Source organism: Vespula vulgaris, chromosome 6, assembly GCF_905475345.1.
Source record: "Vespula vulgaris chromosome 6, iyVesVulg1.1, whole genome shotgun sequence".
In the NCBI taxonomy this organism is placed as follows: Eukaryota; Metazoa; Arthropoda; class Insecta; order Hymenoptera; family Vespidae; genus Vespula; species Vespula vulgaris.
Genome location: NC_066591.1, coordinates 8,087,987 through 8,112,901, shown reverse-complemented (window position 1 = coordinate 8,112,901; position 24,915 = coordinate 8,087,987). Strand labels below are relative to the sequence as shown.

Genomic DNA, 24,915 nt, shown 5'->3' with positions numbered 1-24,915 from the left:
CATCTGATTGATATGGACGAACATGTTTGCTATCACTGAAGATAATCTTTGCTGATTAAAAAACGAAATGAAAGATTTCGTCTATGTCATTTCAAATATTTATGAACTCTTATAATAATAAAATTAGATAACAACTTTGATATAAAATTGATATAAAATTTCCTTTCAAGCATATTTCACATTTTTATAAATCTGTATTATTTGAAAAGCTTGCAAACACGAATCGCGTGATAATTTTTCTTAGAAGAAATAATTTTTTCTAAGAAACGAGCGTTGAACTGTGAGAAATTTTTTTTTAACGTTAAAATAGTACGAAATCATTCGACGATAGGAACATGTTAAAGTAAAAATGAATTCGTACGAATGAACGAAGAAAACTAACAGCGTGTTAGAGGTTTTGAGACAAGCTTCATCTCTCTCTCTCTCTCTCTCTCTCTCTCTCTCTCTCTCTCTCTCTCTCTCTCTCTCTCTCTCTCTCTCTCTCTTTTAAAATGTCAATGAAACAGTTTCCATTCTCGTCTCTCTGAGAGAACAACACACAAGGCAAACCATTACGCCCGGATTCGTCCGAGCGAAGAAACGAAGAACGGAGAAGGCTAAGGAACACAACGCGCAGACTCGACGATCGGGCATAACCTTTGTGAGCTGCAACCGGATGATGTCATGCTGAGTCTCCGCACGCACTACGGGGATCCGTACTCGTATTACGGACGAGGTGAAAAATGAATATGATTACGAGGATGGCGAGGCATAGTCAAGGTCAATCGTCCTGCTGCAACTCATCGTACGTTGCATATACATCTCGAACACGGACTTGGAAGTAAATTTTTTGTTGTTGTCTTCTCGTTTGTAAAATGACATCATTGTAGAGATTGAGAGAGAAGGAGAGAGAGAGATCGAGAGAGAGATGAGATCGAAAAAAAGAAATTATAATAATTGAAATGACATAAATGATACACGTGTAACGCGAACGATAAATAGATTTATCTGTCTGGAAATTGAAATCTTTTAAGAATCAAATTAATCGAGATAAAAAAAATATTCCAGATAATCATGTCAATTTATATATATATATATATATATATATATATATATATATATGTCTATATATAAAGAAGAAAAGAAGGACTGAGGTGTTTGATCTTGTAAAGGCGACTCATTGAATTCTCGATTCGTAGGAAGGGCCATTAAGAACGTAAAGACATATATATATACATACATACATATATACTATATATAAGACTATATAATCGAGGTTACTACGTTCCTCGTGCGTTCGTTACGCTCGAACGAGCATGGAATATTTGATCAAATCGAATTATGCAAAACGAATTTGTTCCTACTATGTTGTTTTTCTTAGCGATTAAAATACATACATTCACACACACATATATATATGTATATAAATATATATATGTACGTACATATTTTATATTAGAAAGTCCTTATCCAAATCGGAGAAAGTTACAATGATTTTCCGGGATATTCATATAATTTCTTCAACTCAGATCCGACTGTAACTAAGTGTAAAGGAAGTCACGGGAACGCGAGAGACATCTCGAGAAGATCGTTTTTCTGTCGTGTGACATCCTTACTACGACCGGCTTACTAACCTCCGTGTGTCTTAGCTTAGCGGCTCTGGATCGGGTGCATAAAACTCGCGAGAGAAAGCGCGGAGGAAGAAAACATTGCGGACGTGTTAGAAAAGATTAACAAAGTAGAAAAAAAAAAAAGAAAGACCTTATCGTTCTTCTCAACAGAAACAATAATTAAATTGAGTTATAATCGAGCCGACGTGAAGATATTCGTAAGGATAAAAAATAAAAAGAAAAAGGAATGATTCGTCATTTCTCTTTAAAATCATTTTCTTTCTTGACGCGAATAATTCAAAAATCGAAATAACGAATACATAGTAATACGAGTATAATAAGTACGAACAAACGGAGAAATACAAGTAAAAGTATGAATGGACGATAATAAGAGAGTACAGCGTGTATGAATGAAATAGAAAAAAAGAAAGAAAGAAAGAAAGGAAAATAGTTTAAATTGGAGCAGAGAGATTAAAGTTAGAGAAATATTGTAACTTGCGGAAAAATACAGACGGAGGTATGAATATAGAAGTGATTTTCTTTGTTACTTCTTCCACTTCTACTTTTTTACATTTCGAAGGCCAGATGCTCTCGTTTAATCAGTCGAAGTAATCAGAGAGGTGCATGGTAAGGTATAAGGGGACCGAGATAAAGCTACCGGTTCGCCTCGTTCCTTCCTAATCATTTCTTCCAAATGGCTGTGTGCTCACGGGAAAACTGACCTGGTAAAAGGGAGAGATGTTATCGTTGCACTGAGCCGTCACGGAATGGTTTTTAAACGAGGGAAGGTGAAAGATAGAGATAGAGAAATACAGAAAAAAAAGAAAGAGAGAAAAAGAAAAAGAGGGAAGGAAAGAAAGAGAGAGAGAGAGAGAGAGAAAGAGAGAGAGAGATGCATTTTACGAGCTGCCCTGGAATGTCAAAATGGGGAGCAAGGGACCCCCAGGGGGAATCGAGAAACGTATTATTGTTTTCCACGGTTTAACCGTACTCTCCATGTTAATGTATGTGTTTTATGTATATATGTATGTCTGTTACTTGTGGTTAAAGCAAGTTGGAGAGCTTCGAAGTAGGCGAAAGAGTCTTTATTTGGATCGGCTTGCAGTGAGTAACGGTTCGCGAGTGAAAGGAACAGTTGATAAGAAATGGCCGAGGTGTATGTACCTGCTTCTCGATCTGTAAAGGGAGTAAGAGAAAGAGAGAGAGAAAGAGAGAGAGAGAGAGAGAGGGCATTATATTCTCAACGCAACTATAATCGAACTACATACCGATCGTTACTTCTTTTTTGAAACCCTTAAGAATTCCTACGAATTCACAGTAACAAACTGGTTTGGATGGAATAAAATTATGTTGTTGTTAAGTACATCCTTGAATGATTATCCTTCATTTTTAAAACCTAGTTATATGTTCGTTGTATGCGTATCGTTGTGTATCCTTGCTCGATACAACTACGAAGGTTAGCTTCTTAAAACTCATGGGAATCAACCGGGAGAGGAGTCGACCTTGAAACTAGAGCGTAAAAATAGAATTCGTACGAATTTCTTGTCAACCGTTAACGTGATTCGAATGTATTAAGAAAAGGTTCCTTTTGATTTTATCGTTTCTGTGAGTATTAGATAACGTTTTCTTATAATGATACATAATTATATATCTTATCGAAAATTATTCCATTCCAAAGCACTTTTAGGCTATTTAAATATATCGTAAAGAAAGAAAGGAAGAGAAAGAAAAGAAAAAAAGAAATATCTATGTACTCGCAAAAAAAAAAAAAGAAAAGAAAAATATAAGATTCATATTCCGTAGGAAAAGATGAAGAAGAAAATTCAAGATAAACGAGTAGACCTCGGGCATCGTCAGACTGCCGTAAACAAAACTAACAAGCTGCATTTTCTTCTATCGAAGGGGAACAATGGAAAATGGTATGGAACGTAGGTGAATTACGAGGAAGACGGAATATATGAGATTTCGTCATTATAAAAGATTTTTATATAAATATAAGATAAGAGTTTACGTAAGTTGACGCGTAACATTCGTTTGTAAAAGATGGAGGAAAATACAGAAAGAAGAAATAAATAAATTAATAAAATAAAAGTATGCAAAAGTATATAAGAAAAAAAGAAAAAATAAAAAAAAGAAGTAATAAAAGGAAATAAACAAAACATTTAAAAACGAAAAAGAAGAGAAAGAGAAGAGAAAAAATAATGATAAAAGAAATAATGAAACGAAGAAGACATAAAGAAGACGAAAAAGAAGAGAGAGACAAAGTAAGTACACCTACGCGTCGCTTGTTAAGCGTTAGCTCACTCGCGCACTCTCCGTATCGATCTTACCTATAATACGGTATCAACACATCCATACGCATTTTATATCTATACACGCACACTTTCACACATGTGTATATATATATAATATATATATATATATTGTATCATATATATGAGAAATGTAATACGCGTCGCAACTCGTTCCTCGAAATCAAGACGGAACGGGAAATGAGTTAAGCGTCGATTACAAGACTGGTAAATCTTGCGACAGGCTTGTGAGTCCGAGCTTGCCTCCTCCATTTTTATATATATATATATTATACATATATATATGTGTGTGTGTGTGTATGTATGTGTATTTAAAATGATATGAATGTAAGAAGAAAATAAATCGTTAATGTCTAAGAGAAAACGACTGTTTTGTTTTAATCGCATAACGAGAAACTTTCAGTCTTTCCTGTTTTCGCTTTTCCTATTAGCAGTTAGTAAAGTATATATGTATTGATTGATGACTTGATTTCAATGTGTAAAAAAAGAAACAGAAAGATAGAGCCATCATTAGAAAAATTGTATATCCAATTCGTTCTAATATATATTCTCAAACGTTAACATGATTCAAATATATATATGTGTGTGTGTATATGTATTTATATACATGTATATCTGTAATAATATATATATATATATAAAACAAGATTTCTTGAACTGCAATGTATATATATATATATTCATATATACTGCAGTTCAAGAAATCTTGTCCGAGATAACGAACAATGAAAAATGTAATACTCGTCACATAGTATGATAAGACCACTTATCTCAAAACACCCGGTATATCTTTCCCCGTAAACGTACGATCGATCGATCGTTAACAATGCTAGACGAAGAACAGACAAGAAAATGACTTTTCAAGATTAAACTCACGTTCGATGAATGTCATTTTAAAGTTATATATTCACGCAACACACACACACACACACACACACTCATACACATACACAAAGGCAAACAGACAAATGAATATATGTACACACATATTCTGATTTTACCTTTATAAAGGTCGGTCTTGTTCTCTGTCGAAGGGGAAGAAGATCCGGGAACGACGTAAGTAGTCGTTTGCTCATACGTCGTTGTCGTACCAGTTGACGTAGTTGTTTCTAAAGAGGTTTGTGGGTCCTCCGTTTGAGCAAGGACATGCGACAGAAGATGCGATAGTAATCCTGCTCCAAGGAGGATCCTCAGTGTCAAAATCGTTGTGGTTGTCGCGGCGCTGTTTCGAGCGTCGTTTTGACCGCCGCTAGCCATTTTTCCTTCGTTAAAGAAGGAATGGTGGAGGTAGAGGAAGAAGAGGAGGTGAAAGAGGAGGAGGAAGAGGAGGAGGAGGAGGAGGAAATCGCTTGCTCGAAATCGATTATTTCACGAATTCCACCATTTTCCTTCCTCCCCTTACCTTTTTCGTCCTCTTCTTAATTTTATCGTTCCGTTCTTCTTTCGTTTTATTTTCTTTTTTTTTTCTTCTCTTTTATTTCTTTTATTCCTTCCTCACCTTCGATGGTATTTGTTTATGATGCTCGTGGTATATACGTTCTCTTATGGTCACGTGTCTCTTTCGTCCGACTATTCCACGCTCGGAGTTACTCGTTAAAGTGCATAATGATGTGCACTCTATACTTCCCCTTCTTCGTTACTACCGAGAGAAAGTTTGCGTCGCCTCATTGTCACTGCTAGGATAACGAGAGAACGTCAAGATATGTAAAGCGAAAATTCATACTTTTTTCTTTCTTTTCTTTTTTTTTTTTTTATTTTGTTTTGTTTGGATTCAAGAAGAGAGAAGAAGAGAGAGAGAGAGAGAGAGAAACGGACGGAAATATATTATACGTAAGAATATACTTGTGAAGGTGTAAACAAAATTATATAAATTCAATGTAGGATCTTTAGGTTGATTTATCATTCACACTTCAACAGCGACAAAGATAAAGAAAGAGAGAGAGAGAGAGAGAGAGAGAGAGAGAGAGAGAGAGAGAGAGAGAGAGAGAGAGAGAGAGAGAGATAGAGAGAGAATAAAAGCTTCCCTTCAGAGTCACGGAATTTCGCACGATGCTAAAACGAAATTTCTAATTTCCTAGGGACTCTCAACGAACGATAAGATCTTGGATTACGTTGCTTCGTTTCGATGCAAAGAGACGAGTTTCCCCACATCCTCGAGACTCCTAAAAGCTTCTCGATTCTCACGCCGTGTGCGCTGGTACGTGTAAAAAAAGAGTGTAAAAGAGAAAAGGATAGAAGGAGAAGAATATAGAGAAGAACAAAGGGAAACGAGGGAGGTGAAGAAATATGCACTTATGCGTGTGTCCATGTGTGCATATATAGGGGAGAAAAGAAGAGAGCGAAAGAGAATGAAACAGAGAGAGAGAGAGAGAGAGAGAGAGAGAGAGAGAGAGAAAGAAAGAGAGAGAGAGAGAGAGAGAGAGAGAGAGAGAGAGAATATTATAGAAAAGGAAAGAGGTAAAAACGAGCTAAAGTACGGTAAGCGTGTTGGATGTAATTGCGACGAGTGCCTCGATTAGTCGGAATTATGCTCTCGATTGTCTCTCATCGAGGATATACCAACCAAGAAGAGGAAGAAGAGAGAAAGAGAGAGAGAAAGAGAGATAGAGATAGACTATGACGACGTCAGGTTCACCGTGACAGCGCCGGCAACAATTATTCGGCCCCTCTGCAACGCTTTAAAGCTATTCCCCCTCGTATTTTTAGTGCGTCAAAACCGGCAGCAAGAGAGAAAAAAAGGAGAGAGACAGAGATAGATAGATAGATAGATATAGAGAGAGAAAAAGAGAGAGGGAGAGAGAGAGAGAGAGAGAGAGAAAGGAATGAAGAGAAGGATGAGCGTACGAGGACGCCATGAACAAAGCGATATTCGTTGCTGTCATCGTTACGAGGGTGGGTGGGGGAGGGAGCGTTCCGCCATGATTCTGAGCTTTGAATTAAGCTTTTACATTTAAACGACATATGTATGTATACATGTAGTTAGGAATTCAAATAAAAATAGTAGGTATGATTTTGATCGAATTTGAAAATATTTCCATTCAGCATTTCTATCTGATCTCTGACTTTGAAATATTTTATAATAATAATAATAACGATGATGGTAATAAATGAAACGAAAGAAATTGTTCAGTCTGCTATTTATGCGTAATCTTCCTCTTTCTCTTTCTTCATGAAAGCTTTATTGAGAATAAAAAGAGAGAGAGAGAGAGAGAGAGAGAGAGAGAAAATAGAAATCAATCGACAGGAAGAAGGAAAGAGGAAAAGTGGCGCTTTGGCAAATGGATTCCTCGGCTTCGATTTATCGGTCTAATCGGATGTTTCCGACGAGAGGATACAAGAAGAGAAATACACAAAACGAGAAAGATAGATAGATACATAGAGAAAGAGAGAGAGAGAGAGAGAGAGAGAACGAGAGTTCGATACTACTAGTTTATAGCGTGCTGCTTTTAATAGTCTCGTTCATTCGTCTGTCTCCCAAAGATAATATGAAAGGAGAGAGAGACAGAGGCACATATATACATATACGTATATATATATATATATATATATAGAAAACAAGAGAAAGATAGAGATAAATTGAAAAAAGAAGAGAGAAAGAGAGAAAGAGAAAGAGAGAGAAATAGAGAGATAGATAAAGAGGGAAATAGTTAAAGAGAAAGAAAGAGACAAACATAACGAGATAACAGCATCATCCGTATACGAGGAAGAAAGATAGAAGAGGAATCAAAGGCGTGGAACGGTACCGAAAGCGTGCATTAAAATGCAAAAGGGGGCAGCATCGCTCGGACGTCGAGAGTTGAATCTCTGCGTGCGGAGCAACGGCTCCTCCGCCTCTTCCTCTTCCTCTCCTCTTCGTCGTCGTCGAAGGTCGAACGCGAGAGGAATCACACCAACTCTTTTCATCCTCGGATTCCCCAAAAGCGATATAGAAATATTACGATTTCTAATAAAAAAAAGTATACATGTATATATGTATATGTATATGTGTAAGAAAAAATTCTTTCGAGATTTTTTTATCAATGCTGACCTATACCATAAGTGGCTTTAACTCGTTCATAAGAAAAAAGAGAGAGAAACGAGACGGGGAGAGAAAGAAAGAGATGCTTGGAAAAAAGAAAAAGACAGGATGTGTTACCGGAAAGAAAAAAGATCTATGCGTCGAAAGGAAGAAGTAGAAAGAGAGATCTAAAATCTAGTTTATCTAGTAGTGAAAATCCTGATGACTCAGCTCACAACAGAGAACGTGGACGAATCACTCGCAACACAAACTTACGTATGCCAGGTACATACAAACGCGTATGTATACATAGCAGACATCTACACATATTAACATAGAGAGTATAGCAGAGGCAGAACAGTACAGAGGACAGCATATACACATGTACACACACACACACACACATATATATGCGTTCTGCTTCTCTCTACATAGAAGGAGTGGATAGTGGATTTATATGTGATGTATGTACATACATATACATATAAGTATACGTATAGAAACGTACACACGAATAGACTAAACGACGACACCCGAACGACGACTACAATGACGACGACTACGAAGACTACAACGACGACGACGACTACGACGACTACGATACGAGCAGAGCTCGACCCTATCGACGTTTTCCTCGTTAACTTCCGCTGAACGAAACGATACGAAACTCGCGGCCGAAAAATATCAACTACTTACACGCTGATTGTTCTTTTTTGTCTTTCTTTCGACGAGCCACTTTTTAAAACAACGACGAATTTTCTCGCGAAAACAATTTTTTTTCCCGTATCCAACATATACGAAACGAAAATCGATTAAAATTCTACTCGATTCGAAGAAAATTTCTGAAGAAACAGATTTTTTTTTTTTATAAAATCAACGACTTCATAATTTTCAATATCACATAATATAGTTCACTTTGTAGATATATTTTAGATATATAATATATCGGTTGAAAGGAGATTTCAGAGGATTATTGACTACACTCGAGCCCAGTCTATTCTCCCAAAGCACTTGAAATCTCCGGTGAATGTGTATGTGCGCGTGCGTGTGTATATGTACGTACATATATATATATATATATATATATATATATATATATATATATATATATATATCGTTCTTCTTAAAGACGAAAACGAACGATAAAGCAATCCAGCTTACTCGAATTATCGACCTGTACTTTTTAATCCCATGGGACTAAAAACACGAGGAAACTCAAAGGAAAGAAGTTAGCTTGTAGAAGAAAATAGATAGATAAATAAATAGATAGATAGATAGATAGATAGATAGATAGATAGATAGATAGGTCGCCTACCCGATCCATCGACCGTTCCAACTTAACGATTCGGGTACACTACGACCCCTCCTCGTGTATATGTATAGTAGTATCGACCTTCGACCTCGAGCAATGTCCATCCAACGATTTGGCTTCCTCGACTTTAGAATGACAGAACAACAGAGTATTTGAAGAAGAAGAAGGAGAAGGAGAAGGAGAAGAAGAAGAAGAAGAAGAAGGAACGCGAATTAACAAAAAAGAAAAAATAAGAAAGAACCAACAATTAGACAATTCAAAAGGGTTGCATCTTACAACGATGCACCTAATGTCATCTCTCTCTCTCTCTCTTTCTCTCTTACTATCGTATTACTCACGCACGAAGCACGACGCACAAACTCGACGTGTCCTTATAGGAGGAGCTACTACACAGGATGACAGAGAGTTAGATAGAAGAATAAAGGATAATGATAATAATAATAATAATAATAATAATGATAATAATGATAATAACAATAACAATAACAATAAGAAAGGAGAAGATGATGAAGAAACGAGAAACACGCTCGAGCAAAGAGCTCGCGCTCGCTCGGCGTTCACGAGCACACTGCTTCTCTCTCACGCGCACGCATGCACGCAAACGACGAGTACACACCTCCTAACTCTGTCCACGCTCTTACCCTCTCTCTCTCTCTCTCTCTCTCTCTCTCTCTTTCTTTCTTTATCTCTCTATCTTCCTTTTCTTTACTATAAAAAAAAAATCACATCACCTATCTCACTCGAACCAACACTATTCCTCTGTATTATTTATATTTTCTTCTTCCCTTTTATTCAACCGTCTCTCCTTCTATATTTCACCTCTCCTTACTTTCTTTTCCTTTTTCTTTTTCTTTTTCTTTTTCTTTTTCTTTTCTTTTCTTTTTTTTTTTTCTTTGCTAGAGAAGGAGAGACCGAACCGTCTCGTTCGTCTCGCGTCACGTTCGGCCACGAACACACACCGCGACCAGACAACTCCTCCTCGCGAACGAGCGAGGAGAGCCACACGAGAGACGAAGTGAAAAATCGTGGAAAATCGATCGTGAAACGCGGAGGCGCGGCTGCAGTGCCGACCGAAACGACGTGCACAGAGCTTGAACCCTCCTTTACCCCCACCACTTAAACTCCCTTATCCTCTCTCGCCCCCTCTTTCATCTCTCTCTCTCTCTCTTGTTTCTCTCTTCTTTCATCTTCAAAATGATCCTTTGTTGTTATAAGTCTCTCTTACATCTGCTCATTATGTTTCTTTCATTCTTTACGACGAATCGTTGAATGAAAACAATTTAAATGACTTCTCTTCGATTTTGAGTCAATCAATGATGTATTCTAATTTTTCGTCGAAAGAACAGGGCACGTGACAATGTGCAGACGATCATGGCTATTCCGAGCGTGCCCTCTCACGAGAGAACGAACGTTGACGTAGAACGACGAGTACTCACCGACGAGACCGAGAGCAGCTGGAAACCTGCTGCCGATGGGCCGACAGTAACGTATTTATACGTTTCGGTACCACGTGACTTATTATCGTTATTCTTTTGTCAGCACGATTATAGTATTCGTATCTTTTTTGTTTTTCTTTTTTCTCAAGATACGTTCGTATTGATTTTTCTTTTTGTCTTTTTTTTGTCTTCTTTTTTTTTCTCGTTCTTTCCTTATTTTCTTTTTTATTTTTTTATTTTTTTTTTCTGAAAGTAACGAAGAAAGATCCATTTTTGGAGGTATCGTAATGACGATAAAAATTTGAAGAATTTCTTTCGTATTCTTATTCGTGAGGACGCCATGTTTTTTCTTTGTTCCAAAAATACAGAAGGATCGCCAGCTGTTTGTTCGTCCTGCTCGAGTACGAAAGAAACCTTACCAAGGTCCTTTAAGGATCAAATTATCTTTCTAAGATCGTAAGATCGAGTAAGAGAAAATTATTTTCGTCGTTACGCACGTTCCAAACTCTTCTCTTCGAACATCGTGCGTATTGCCTCGAAGCATGTTATAAGTAGGTGAATTTGCCAATAGTGAATTCGACCAATGACGGCTCTCCAGGGTACCACGGAAAGAGGGGTGAGAAGTAGAAACTACGCGAGGAAGTCCAGGATCGTACTCTTCTATTTTGGTGCCACGATCGTTTCACGTTTATTTTATTAAAAATACATTCGTCTGTTTATTCGTAAAAGTATTGTCAACATTGTAGATACGTTGTGTATTTTTAGCTTTCGTTGAAGAGTATATCGCATTGTTGATACATTCAGATTTAATTGATTTGTATATGATTTAATGAAGATGGAATCACTTCTTTTTTATTATTACTTTATCTTTCATTCGTGATAATTATATTTACAATGATTATTTTATCAATTGCTCTTACGTTTCTCATCGATATCAAGAGGTCTCAATCGATATCAAGCCATTATAGGAGATCTCAAAATCTTTCGTTTTTTTTCTTTTTCGATAAAGTTGCAAATTTGATGGAAATGCACAGTCGATAAAATCAAACTACGTATTTTAAATGTAGAAATTTTCCTTAACGACCGTTGTATATAACGAAAACTTACTTATCGACAATCGAATAAAAAAAATAACTCGACAAGAAAGAAATCTGTTTTATCGGCTGCTCGACTTTGTCGAAATACGAAGATGATAAATACGAGAAATAATAGTAGAGATTTTCTCAGACTTACCTCCTTCGTCGGTCATCACTGAAACTGTTGTGGCTGGTCCATGACCTTCCGGATTGAAAACTTGAAGAGATACGAGGTACTGCGTGTATATTTCCAAATTATGAATACTGTGATTCTGGAAAATATAAGAATAAATCTTATATATACATGCAAGAGAAGTAGAAGTTTTATTCGAGAAGAAAATTGATTTAAAAAATATGTCAATGTTACATATTGCTCTTCAACTTACGTCTACTGCGGGATCTCGTATGTAGATATCTTTCATTTCCATATTCGTTTTGTCTCGTGGTCTATATCCAATTCGATATCCAAGAAATTCGCCATGTATAGTGTCACGACTAGGTGGTTTCCATGCCAAATATATAGACGTCGACGATGTGTTGTACGCGCTAGTGATAAGGGGTTTACCTTCGGGAACTGAAAACAGAAGGTGCGATTTTCAAACTTGTGTTACACATACATATACTTGTATATATATATACATGTACATCTGGGTTTTATGTATACACACATACATACACACATCATATATATATATATATATATATATATATATATGTATATATATGTAGGTAGCACGTAATCGTTTCGCCGCTTTATCGTATAAGAAAATTTATGGAAATATTCTTGGGTACATTAAAACTTCCGCAGGATGGAGACCGCGCTCATTGGAAGTCTGCATTTTGAAATTTTCCACGGTCGACCATCTGCAAGAATCTCAATCGGATTCTAAGTTTTACCAAGGAATCTTTTTATAAATTTACTGCCTGGAACACTCGAGCTAGTTTCATTGCTGCAAATGGAAGTTTAATGGTCACAACGTTCGGAGCTTCCTCACTTTTATCGCAACAGTTCCCCTTTCTTTGCACCAACCGGCATACGTATACGTAAGTACGTATGTACCGTAGAAAAATCTTTTCGCAATATCGTCAACTTTTAACAAGTATTTCACAAACATTTTACATGAACGTTAGCATCAAATACGTCGTATAAACTATAGCAAAACTTTTACTTAATTAAGACTTTCGTTCTTGCAGACTGGTTACTCATTAAAATGTAAAAAAAACAAAAAAACAAAAAAGAAGGGAAGGAAAAAGAAAAGTGGAAAGAAAAAATCGTACGTTTACTACGAAGAATCTTATTCTTCGTAAATTTCTCGTAGAAATATTGACGAGAAAATTAATCGTAAACCTCTCGGACACCTTTGTTTCTTTTTACCAAATTTTAATAAAAAAGATCGTACGATATATTTCATTTCCCAATGAATTTTGATAGAACAGAAATCTTGCAATTAAGCCGATTAAATTCTACCAAGAGGGAATCCCTGGCAATGGGAAGGAGAGACAAGGTTTCTATGTTGAGGAAGGAGAGTGAAAAACACCTGCGTAATAATTCTCCTGCCGGGATAATGTGTTTCGTGGTCCCTTTTCGCCGAGGACGAAGGCAGAAAGCTCGTTGTCCCCGTCAGAACTCGGGAGCTGTTCGAAATAATTAGCGTCCGCATCACTTCTGAAACTCTCCGTCCTTTCCACACACGAGAGAGAGAGAGAGAGAGAAAGAGATAGAGATAACACGAATCACTTACACTCTTCCACACGAAGTCTACACATGAGTTGACTAACTCACATTTTGTATGTGTATATTACATATATATGTATACATGTATGTATATATGTAGGTATGTATGTGTGTACACGCTTTCGTGACCATCGCCAACGCGATGGCAGATGAGAAATTGTTGGAGAAATAATTTCAAGACATTTAATGCGCGCCGTACGTCACTGTGGCCGGAACTGATGCGAAACAACTAACCCACCAGCCGAGGCTTAATGTCCACGAGTAAAGTGTTAATTGTGCGAGAGATCGTCATGAGAGAGAAAGAGAGAGAGGAAGAGGGAGAGAGAGAGAGAGAGAGAGAGAGAGAAAGCAAAGTTGACCACGCGAGAATGGTATCGAGTTACGCGTAGTCTACGTCGAACGAAACTTTGTGGTACTCTAATTGACGGAAGTTCTTAATGAGACGTAGAGAAGGTAATGCTGAGAAAAAGAGAAACAATTTAGATTTTTGATATTGTATATATAGGTTTCAATTTTGGCAACGTATTATGGCAAAATACGTCTATGTAATTAATATACGTGGTTTGTAATTAAAAAGCATTTTTATGATGTGTCCTCTTTACTTCGAAAAATTTCATGTATATCGTGTTTGAGAATGCAACGAATAAAAAAAAGAACGAATAGAAAATAAAAATAAAAAGAAAAAAAGGGAAGAAATATGCATCGTTTAGAGAAACGAGACATTAGAAATATTTCAAATGTAGAACAACTTGCTAATTTTAATTTTGTATTTGTCATTCGTGTAATGTATCGTCGATTTATTTTTATACTTTTTATAGCTCCAGTTATTTTTAGAGTATCACAAAATGGAGAAAAAGGAATAAATAAAAAGAGTGTTAAGAGAGGATGTCATAAGCGAATTCATGGTTACGGATTCACGGATAAATAATCGGTGAATGAGACACCGAATTATAACAAGAATTCGTAGGCTGCGTTAGCATGGTTCAGGTGTTGGCGCGATAAGTAGAAAGTGATAAGTCTTTTAGGCGATTTCCGCTCGCCACTTCGCCGAGCAATTTAGCTCTACGATAAATGTGAGCTACATTTTTTACCGACGCTAAATCTGCGTTAACTTATTATTACCTCGCGGCGCGGCGTTGAGTTTATGACGGTGCCGTTGGATTTTATGCTTTCGTGAGAAATTATCGGACATACAGATTTTTTGCCAAAGAACGGTAAAATGCTTTTAAAGAGAGACGGAGAGAAGAGGAAGAGAGAGAGAGGTGAGGAGTAGTAGGATGGAACGTACGAAGAGGATATTAGTGTTTGATAAGTGTTTTTCCAATCGTTAAGCTTAAAACATAAATGTAATGGATACGTCGCGACCACTTTGCTGAATGTTTTGTAAAATGCAAATGTTTTTTTCTTTCTCTTTTCTCTTTTTTACTTCTTCTGAAAAATGCAATATTTTGTGAAAATCCATATATCGAGTATTTCGATTACCAAGATTAAGAATAACTCTATTATATCAGAACATGACGAAGAAGAAAAAAGAACGTTAAAAAAAGAAAAAACGAGGAAAGAAAAAGAACGTTATACTAATTTCATTGCTACAGAAATAAATTGTCCTTTCATAGTTATTTCCGAACAGTTTTTGTTTTCTTTTCGTTTTCGTCTTTCTCTTTATTCTTTCTTGCTTTTTCTTAAAAACGCAACATTTCGCGAAAATTTATATCATACATCTCGAATATTTCGATTACCAAAATTAAGAATAAAAATTAAGAATAACTCTATTATATCAGAACATGACGAAGAAGAAAAAAGAACGTTAAAAAAAGAAACAGCAAGGAAAGGAAAAACGTCAAACTAATTTCATTGCTGCAGAAATAAAAAGTTATTTTATAGTTATTTCCTGAACAGATGTAAATATATCGTAATTTTTCGCTATTTAAAATCGTTCGGTTATCGTTACATAGATAGTTTCAATCATGGAAATGGGATATCTTCCTCCGAGATTACACGATATTGTATTGCAGTTTTGTGTAATTGAAACAGTTCTCGATTTATTATTAAAAAATCATTTTCTGACTAATCATCCTATACTTGTCAATCATCGTTATATTGTACTTTGATATAAATTAAAAAGAAAAAAATAATAATTCCTTCGAAATTACACGATACTATATTGCAGTTCCGTGTGATCGAAACAGTAGTCAATTTATTATTAAAAAATCATTTTCTGATTAATTATCACATACGTGTCAATCATCGATATATCGTACTTTGGTGAAAATAAAAAAGAAATAATACATCATTCATTTTGATATTTCGTAAAATCGTACGAATTCGTGGTACCGATAAAAATTCTACCATCTCTTTTCGTCCTCTCAAACCTCCAAACTCTCGTCTGAAAAAGTAAAAAGAAAGAAATAATAAAAATAATAATAATATCGAAGAGTATCTTTCCATGAAAATCTGTAAGACGATCACAAAATCCCTCTTGGGTATCGGAAACTGAGAACCAATAGATACATATATACATATACATATACATATACATATACATATACATATACATATACATATACATATACATATGCATATACATATACATATACATATATATATACATATACATATATATATACATATACATATACATATATATATATACACACATATACGTGAAAGAAGGTAGCTATTTGTAGTATACTAGAACGCCTCTAATTTTCTAACGGTGCTTTGGTAAAAGGGCGAGAGGGAACTTTAACTCGGATGCCACGTCGACGGGTGGGCCGATGGCTAATTGGTGGCTCGGTTGCGCTATATATTTATGGTGGACAGCCGAACGAGGTCCGTAAACGGGAACGAGAAGCGATATACGCGTATCGAAGCTGGACCAAAGTGGTAGGAGAAGTTTCGTTGGTGCCCTATTGATCCGGGAGCGTGGGCTTTCATTTAAGCCATCGTGAATTCCCGTCCTGTACAACGCACTACTCACATGTATATACACAAGTATATATGTATGTATACAAATACGTACATACATATATATATATATATACATGTATATGTATATATATATATATACGTATACATAAGCACACACATTTTCGTATGGACCCAATTTCTCTATTTATCTCTCTCTCTCTTTCTCTCTCTCTCTGCCCCTCTTTCTCTTTCACTCTTGTGGTCTTTAAACCTCTACTTTCTCGTTGCTTCGCACGCGAAGCTGATTCAAAGCTGAATTAGATGAACGAAATAGAATCCAATGTATGTACAAACTAAAAGCAGATGAATTTTACGCGTGTATCTATTGATATTTACGTATTAACTTGAAAGTCGATAAAGATACGATAGGAATAACGATTTTAATTTCGATCCACTATGTCGATGACCCACGTGTTAAACGTTACGAACGTGTCTCGAAAAATAAAGGAAACGTATCTTTATTTCTATGTTTCGATATCTTGATAAGAGATACGTTCATTCGTCGTATGACATTCTGATAACTAACTGCAAATGCAAGAGAATGTTAAGGTAAGGGGTATCGTATCTACGTTCACAAGATGAATGCAAGAGGGAATTGTGTGTCTCTTAGTTAGTAACTATCTAAACGTCGAACAAAGTGTGGTAGTAGAAGTAGTGGCCATAGTAGTAGTAGTAATAGTTACAACAGGAGATATTGACATTTACAAACAAACGTTCTCGTTACACGTGTTTCATTCATTCTATCTGGATCGAATGATCAAGATAATACACTTTAAAGCTTCATCCTATTTCAGTTCAATGAATTTATTGGATTAATGCTAGTTAGGTATCTACGAAACAAGATAACCGAATATCAAATAAACTCACGTTACTCCTTCGATTATCACAAACGTATTGAGAATTTACAAATGACTCAATTTCAATTAAGTGAATATCTCTCTGTTCAATTAATTTACATATCTCTATTGTGTAACAACGAGAATGGAATAAATGAATATCCTACGATTATTACAAATGTATCAATGTCCATCGATAATCATTCTAATCGTACATCAATCTATACGTACAATAACGATCATGTTCGCGATGATCGATAATTATTTTCGAATTTTGTCTTGGTACGAACGAAATCACTTTCTTGCGATTTACTGAATAACAGATCGATGTGTTTGAGTTTATTCGAACGGTAAAGAGAAACACAGACACACACAAACGCGCACGTACGTACATACTCATGTATCCATGTACGTATATACATATATACAAGCACACACACACACACACACATATATATATATATAGAGAGAGAGAGAGAAAACGAACTGGCTTTTTCAGATAGAGACGATTTCGGATGACAGTCGGCGGGATGGTATTCAAATTAGTTATTGACACAAGTACACGCAATTCCAGGACGATACGAGCGCATTTGTTCGCCGATGCGGGTCAGTCTCGATAACTAGATAATTATTCTCGTCTCACGTGGTACCATAATGAACCTACCGCACGATGTACACGCTCACGTACACGTTCGTGTCCATCCTCCCCTCCTCCCTCCGGCCCGATTCCCTTTAACCCCCTTTCCTCTTGCTCTATACCACCAGTAGCAGCACCTCGTACACGCATCCTCGATCGCTCGCACGTATGCGTGCTTGCGTTCTCGTTTAATAGCTCTGATTCTACATTCCCTCGGATTCGACAATGCTCGGGTCTGCTGCATTTCCGCGTCCCAATTCGCGAGAAACGCTAAAAACGAGCCCCTGATTGTGAGTTTAGAGCGACTATTACGTTAGCCGCGTGCACGTCCCTAGATTTACAGTGTCATCAAAAGTGTCGTCAAAATGTGACGAGAGTGAGCGAGAACATCGTGCTATGCATAAAGCTTTGCCCGATGATTCGTCTCTTTCTCTCTCCCTCTCTCTCTCTCTCTCCATTTTTCTATTATACTCTTTCTCTCTTTTTCTATGCTCTATCTTTCTTTCTATCTTGTAAAGTATGCATTAGTCGTTGAAAAGTGTGTGAAAATTGACGAAATCAATGCTGTGGAAAATTGAAGAGCTGTAAAATCGCTCCATCTACGAGAATGTCTTCGTTCGATATACGAGAGATTACTACATAATTTTATTATATAGAGAGATATATATACACATATATTATATATGTATATTGTATACATCGTATATTTATATTGTGTGTGTATATATATATATTTTTTTATAATTATATTTGAGAAAAAATTATATACAGATATATTATTGTATATATCAAATATACATATACATATATATATATATACATACAACTCTAAAAGTACGTATTAAATCCTCATCCAAAGTTTTCCGCTTCGTCGCTTCCAAATAACGCGATGGTAATGTCCGATATACGAACACGACTCTGCATCGTTTCTTTCTTTTTTATTACTCATTAAGCTTCCTCGTTAACCCAACAAGAAACGTACTACTCGCTCGAGTTATTATCGATTACATATTCGCACGATAATCGATCGATAAACCGATAGATCCTACATAGATTCTATCCTTTTAAATAAATCCTATTTAAAGAATTATTTAAGAATTATTCGATTTTTCTTTCCTTTTTTTTTCTGATTTCGAGGTTGATCGTTGAACCTATTTGTTGCACGTGCGTTTCTTTCTTTCTTTCTTTCTTTCTTTCTTTCTTTCTCTCTCTCTTTCTCTCTCTCTTTCTTTATTTCTTTTTCTATCGTTTAAGTCACACGAAACACGTCGTCAAGAACTAATAGACGCCGTCGTCGTCGTCGTCGTTCCTTCTCATCTCATCTCTAAGCTGAGTTGTATGGATCTACGCCAAACTTCTTGCAAGCCACCATTTCTTCTTGCGATCAGGCTGGAACGGATGGCGCGCCGTTACAGCGATAAAACGGAAATTACGCTTCTTCTGTGTTACCCCCTCGAAAAAGATCGCAAGAGAAAGAGAAAGAGAAAAGAGAGAGATTTAGAAAGAGAAAGAAAACCCACGTTCTGTTATATTTCCTCGAGCAGGAAGATATAAAAAAAAATCACTTGGTTGAACATCGAAAAAAGTGATGGAAAAAAAGAAATTCAAATTTATCATTAACCAACCACTGAAGCAACCCTCGAAGTATCAGAATATTTTCAAGCACAAAAGATAGAAAGCAGAAGGAAAGATAAAGGACAGGAAAGGAAAAAAAAAGAAAAAGAAAGGAAAAAGATAAAATGAAAAAGAAAAAGAAACAAAATAAAAGAAGAAAGATTGAACGCGAAAGTAATAAATAAATGTAATTAAATTCTTTGAATTCCTTCAGTATCTTTCTCTTTCTCTTTCTCTATTTCTCTCTCTCTCTCTCTCTCTCTCTCTCTTTCTAAATGTAACACCATAGTACTGGGTCAAGTATTAAAGAGCGCGAATCTTTGAGCTAAAGAGAAGGACCACCATGAGCATTAATTAAAAGCAACGAGGGCTTTTCGATCGGACGATAAATCTCGGTCGAGCTACCTCAACATCGTCCTTCTCTTTCTCCAAAGAGCCCATTTCGAAGTCCTCTTCCTCCTCCTTCTTCTTCTCTTCCTTTTCTATTCCTCCTGTACCTCTTCTTCTCTTCCTCTTCCTCTTCCTCTTTCCTTCTAATTCCAGTCGCGCGGAATTGCCTCTTCGTGCACGACCAAGCCGCTAATTGTCCTAGCCCACGATCGGTACACGAGGAATTTAGGTCGAGCAAGAGGTTGGAACGGGATAGGGTGGGATGGGATAGGGAGGAAAGGGGTGAGATGGTGGGAGAAGGGTAGGTTAGTGCTCACGTACGTTACGAAGGCGCCCAGAGAGCTGGCAAACTTTGTCGACCATAGGAACGAAGTGTACAGGAGTATACAGGTGGATATGTCGTTGAATCCTGGCTGCGTTTACAGAATTTATAGGGCTAGCGCGTACAACGGCTCAACCTATTTTCTCTCTTTCTCTTATGCTCTTTCTCCGTCTCTCGTGGGGTGTGCGAGACTGAAACGTCGAGTGGAAGAAAGAAAGACGAGAAAGACGAGAGAGAAAGAGAAATATATATATATATATAGAGGGAGAGAAAGAGAGAGAAAGAGAGAAAGAGAATAAAGGGTGAAAACGTTGAGAATGTATGAGAATAAGTGAGAAAGAAAATTGCACACACCACTCTTGCGCCTCACTGCAATTAGTGCCTCTTTAGTCACGGGCCCTGCCAACAACCTGGCTTGTGCACGAGCGCGCGCGCACCTGAAGGACCGACCAGACTAACTACTTTCAACATTCTTCTTCTTCTTCTTCTTCTTCTTCTTCGACTACTCCTCCTCTTCTTTCTCTATCTTTCTCTCTCCTTTATTCTCATGTCTCTCCAGGCGCAAACCCGTTTACTTTACGCTACTAATGACCGAAGAGCGTGAGTCATTTAATCCTTCTGCGAGGGAGGATTTGCGGAGTCATTGCGCACCTGCTCACAGTCTCTATAATGTGGAATTCGTTTTTGGTACAACCATCTCTCTCTTTCTCTCTCTTTCTTTCATTTCTTTTCTCTCTCTCTCTCTCTTTCATTTCTTCTTTTTCTCTTTCTATTTTTTGTGTTTTATTTGTCATTTGCAAACGATGAAAACGATTGATCAACGATTCGAGAAAAAAAGAAGGGGGAAAAAGAAGGAAGGGAAGAAAGAAAGAAAGAAAGAAAGGAAAAGGAACTAACGAGGGACGAGAAATTCTTTGATAAAGAACATAAAAGCAATTATGATCGAACAAAAAGACGTACTCTCTCTCAAGGTGATGATGTAGTAGGATGCTTGACTCGCCTTGCTACGGCCCATCGCGTTTACTGCCGCCACGCGAAAGCTATAGACCGTGAATGGTGTTAAATTTTCGATCGTGTAAACTGTTGCGCTTGTTGGTGTCACTATTTCTTTCATTGCGTCCCAGGAACCATCCTCGTTAACCCTGTAAAAAAAAGAAAGGGATGAAGAGTAAATGTATTGATTAGAAAATGTAATGTTCGACATATATATATATACAAATTTATACACGTGTGCGTGCGTGTATCTATATATTAGGAAATTAGAAAGTGTTTTATCGCAATGTTGTGATAAAAATTGCTTTATATATGATCAATGTTTATTTGATAGACTCTCTGTATAAAAATTTAAATATTGATATACAGAGAGATACAAATTAATGGAACGAAATTGTACGTTCGGTCGATATTATCTCACGAGTTAACGGATATCTAATCGGGGCTATAAACGTGAAATGTTAATTTGATTTGACGGTTCCCTGGATCGATGTTTCATATCGACGCACGCGCTGCTCGTGAGATAATAATCAACGTTTATCGTTTGCTCTAAATATATAACGTAGAGCGCCGGTTGACCTCGGTGTCTACCGTACCTACTATCCATCGAGTTTCTGTTTACGTTGACGTCGACTGTTAAGCTAAATGAACATTGTAGATATGTATTCATGCATGTAATATGTAGATACATATATATTTGTTAAAATAAATTTGAAAAACGACAAATACCTTTTATACTCTATTATCTATCTATCTATATATATTTATATATAGATATATTCATACATATACTCGTTTCTTAAAGGATAAAACAACATACGTTTAACAAAGTTTGTGCAAACATCATTAAAAGTTACTCATTGGTTACTTCTTTTTTCCTCTTTGAAATATCGATTGATATGAAAACATTTGAACGACAAAAAGCCGAGAGAAATTGCTTACTCGTTATACTTGTCATTTTAGATTTATGTTTCCTCATCGATTAGAGAGCTATCCAACAAGAAAGTTTACTCTTGGACTTACAATTAGTGTGAAGTATCATACGTAATATATATATGTATATACACATACACACACACACATATATATGTACGAGAAGGTTTCGATCGTTTGAAACAAAACGGAGGTTCTAACGGCAGGCGTAGAATAATTAGCGGTCGAAGAGCCAACATGGCGCAGCGACGGATTTTACCGTCTTCCGATTCGTACTCCCACGTTTTGTCCTAATTAATATAGGTTATTAATCGCCAGGCGATCTGTTACGGAAAGTTTCTGCGCAGCTGCGGTTCGGATAATTGCCGCAGTTTGCATCTGATGGTAGTAGTGGTGATGGTCGTGGTAGTGGTGGTGATACTAGTAAAGAGAAAGAGAATCGAGAGGGTTGAGAAAAGGGTTTGCAATGGTGGTAAGATAGGGGGTAGATAGTTGATTCACCCTTTAGCGTCGCACGTATGTTATTTGTATTTTATGTACTTTACTACCAGATAATTTCTACGATTTCGAAATTAATGTAAAAACTTCATTGGAAACGTAGCGATTATAAATCGTTCCTTTCTATAATTATTATCATTATTAGAATAATTCTCAGTTATCTCTGCTGGAACGTATAGCTATTATCTGTTTGTATCAGTTTGAATATAAAAGAAAAGAAGAGGATATAACTCTCGAAGAAACGTATAACTCGAACGAACGTTCTCTTATTATTTCGATTTTCTTGAAATTTATTTATAGGTGGTATACCTATCTTACGTGAATTACGATGAAACCTGTATAGTTGAGATTTCTCTCTGATCATAAAATAAACTTCGAGAGATAGGTATTCTCGTCGATACGAGAATTTCGTCGAAATTTTAACCCATCGACGAGGAGGGAACGTTGATGTAAATTGGTGTGCGAGTTGATGGGTCGATTTTAGAGAAGAGTAAAAGATAAATAAATATATATATCTATATATATATATAATATATACATACATATATATATGTATGTATGTACGTATGTATGTATGGTTAGATATATAGAAAAAGAGAGAGAAAGAGAAAAAATGAGAGAAAAAGACGGTAAATGCTGTGCGTTGCACGCGTCTCGGGGGAGAACGACGGTATAAAAAACGAAGTCGTGACTCGATTCCAATTAACCCGAAAAATTCGGTGCCTCTGGCAACAAGCAGCATTTCGAGAGATGCGAGATGCGAGATCGTTGCTTGTTGCTTGCTCGACGGTAACGTCTATTTGCTTATCGCTTCGTCGACTACCTTCCACCGATTTCGTTTCTATTTTTCTATTTTCTTTCTCTCTTTCTCTCTCTCTCTCTCTCTCTGTCTGTCTGCCTGTCTGTCTGTCTTTATCTCTTTCTTTCTGTTCTTCTTTTTCAATCTTTTTTATTTTCCATGGGACTATAATTTTACGTTTAAATAAAAAAAAGTAGGGAAGAAAGATAGAGAGAGAAATAGTAGAAAGAATAATTGTAAGAATATGCAGAGATAATCTTTACATCCGTCATTGTAAATCTTTCGAATCTTTCGAACGTTATATTTATTGCTAGTTAATTTTTTAACACGTTCTAAAATTTTCATAATAATCAATATTAATGCAGATAGTTAATAGGAAAGATAAGAAGTACAAAGTGGAATAATTATCACTAGTTTCTTGGTACAGAAGAAAGGACAGGAAAATGCAGCCACTTTTGCACGTCGATCGAAAGTTTCTAAAGTGCTCGTTCCGCAATAATAGAGAAAGAGGGAGGAGGAGGAAAGAATAAGAGAGAGAGAGAGAGAGAGAGAGATAAATAGAAAAAAGTGTTGGTCAGAATGAAAAAGAGAGATAGAAAATATTCTTGCTTTCGGAACGAATGGTCTTTTGCGAGTACATGAAATTTCCGTCTACGAAAATTTACATCGCAAAGTGGACCTTCTTTCTCTCTCTTTCTCTCTTTCTTTCTTTCTTTCTTTCTTTCTTTCTTTATCTATAGTATCGCCTTTCCTTTTTCCACTTCGATAAACTGAACAAAGGTAACGAGCAACTCTCTTCTCTCGTCAATAGGACGAAACTATAGAAAAGAGAAAATATCGTTAACTACGTAATGAATGTAGATATTTTGAGAATAATTTCATGACATTATGACTAAGTCATCAACAAACTATTTCCTTCTTATTGCGGGCTCTCACAAATTTCTTCATCATAATATTCGAAGGGTTCGGAATGACATTGTTTATGGTTTCCGGATACGCTAATGGAAAATTCACGGTATATAAAATTCATGTCTCTACGCTAGACAATAATAAGAAGGACAATATTCTCGCGATCGTTGTCATAAAGATGACACATCAATGGAGCTTGACTATGCTGACGAAATGTGGTATTATGAGATTCGTATTGTGAGATGATATTAAAGCTACGATAATAAATTAATAAACAAAACAACGTTATTCGTTTGAAGTAAAGGATAAAACAAACAAACAAATAAAAATAAATAAATAAATAAAAAAAAGAGAAAAATGAAAAAGATAGAGAAAGAGGGAAAAAATGGAAGAAGTAGTTAATAAAAAATTGCAACTACCTGGAGGATTTACTTGTTCAATTCTATTATATAATAAACTTGTCTGTAATAATATCGTGAAAGGTCTTCTCTCTCTCTCTCTCTCTCTCTCTCTCTCTCTCTCTTTCTCTATCTCTATCTCTATCTCTCTCTTACCCT

General features: G+C 36.3%; 1 protein-coding gene across 8 annotated transcripts in view; it reads right to left on the bottom strand.

Annotated features, from left to right (window-relative positions):
- Positions 1-24,915, bottom strand: part of LOC127064490 (tyrosine-protein phosphatase 99A) — a 328,206-nt gene that overhangs the window by 18,598 nt on the left and 284,693 nt on the right. For 4 of the 8 annotated variants that reach the window (XM_050995614.1, XM_050995616.1, XM_050995613.1 and 1 more), the window contains 3 exons: positions 21,187-21,368; positions 12,109-12,296; positions 11,880-11,994 (listed from right to left, as the gene is read on the bottom strand). In XM_050995614.1, coding sequence (XP_050851571.1) covers positions 11,880-11,994; positions 12,109-12,296; positions 21,187-21,368 — 485 coding nt within the window. Of the gene's footprint in view, positions 1-4,902; positions 5,578-9,548; positions 9,811-9,941; positions 10,313-11,879; positions 11,995-12,108; positions 12,297-21,186; positions 21,369-24,915 lie in introns of those variants that run through there. The other 4 variants (XM_050995618.1, XM_050995619.1, XM_050995620.1 and 1 more) reach the window with 4 other exon arrangements.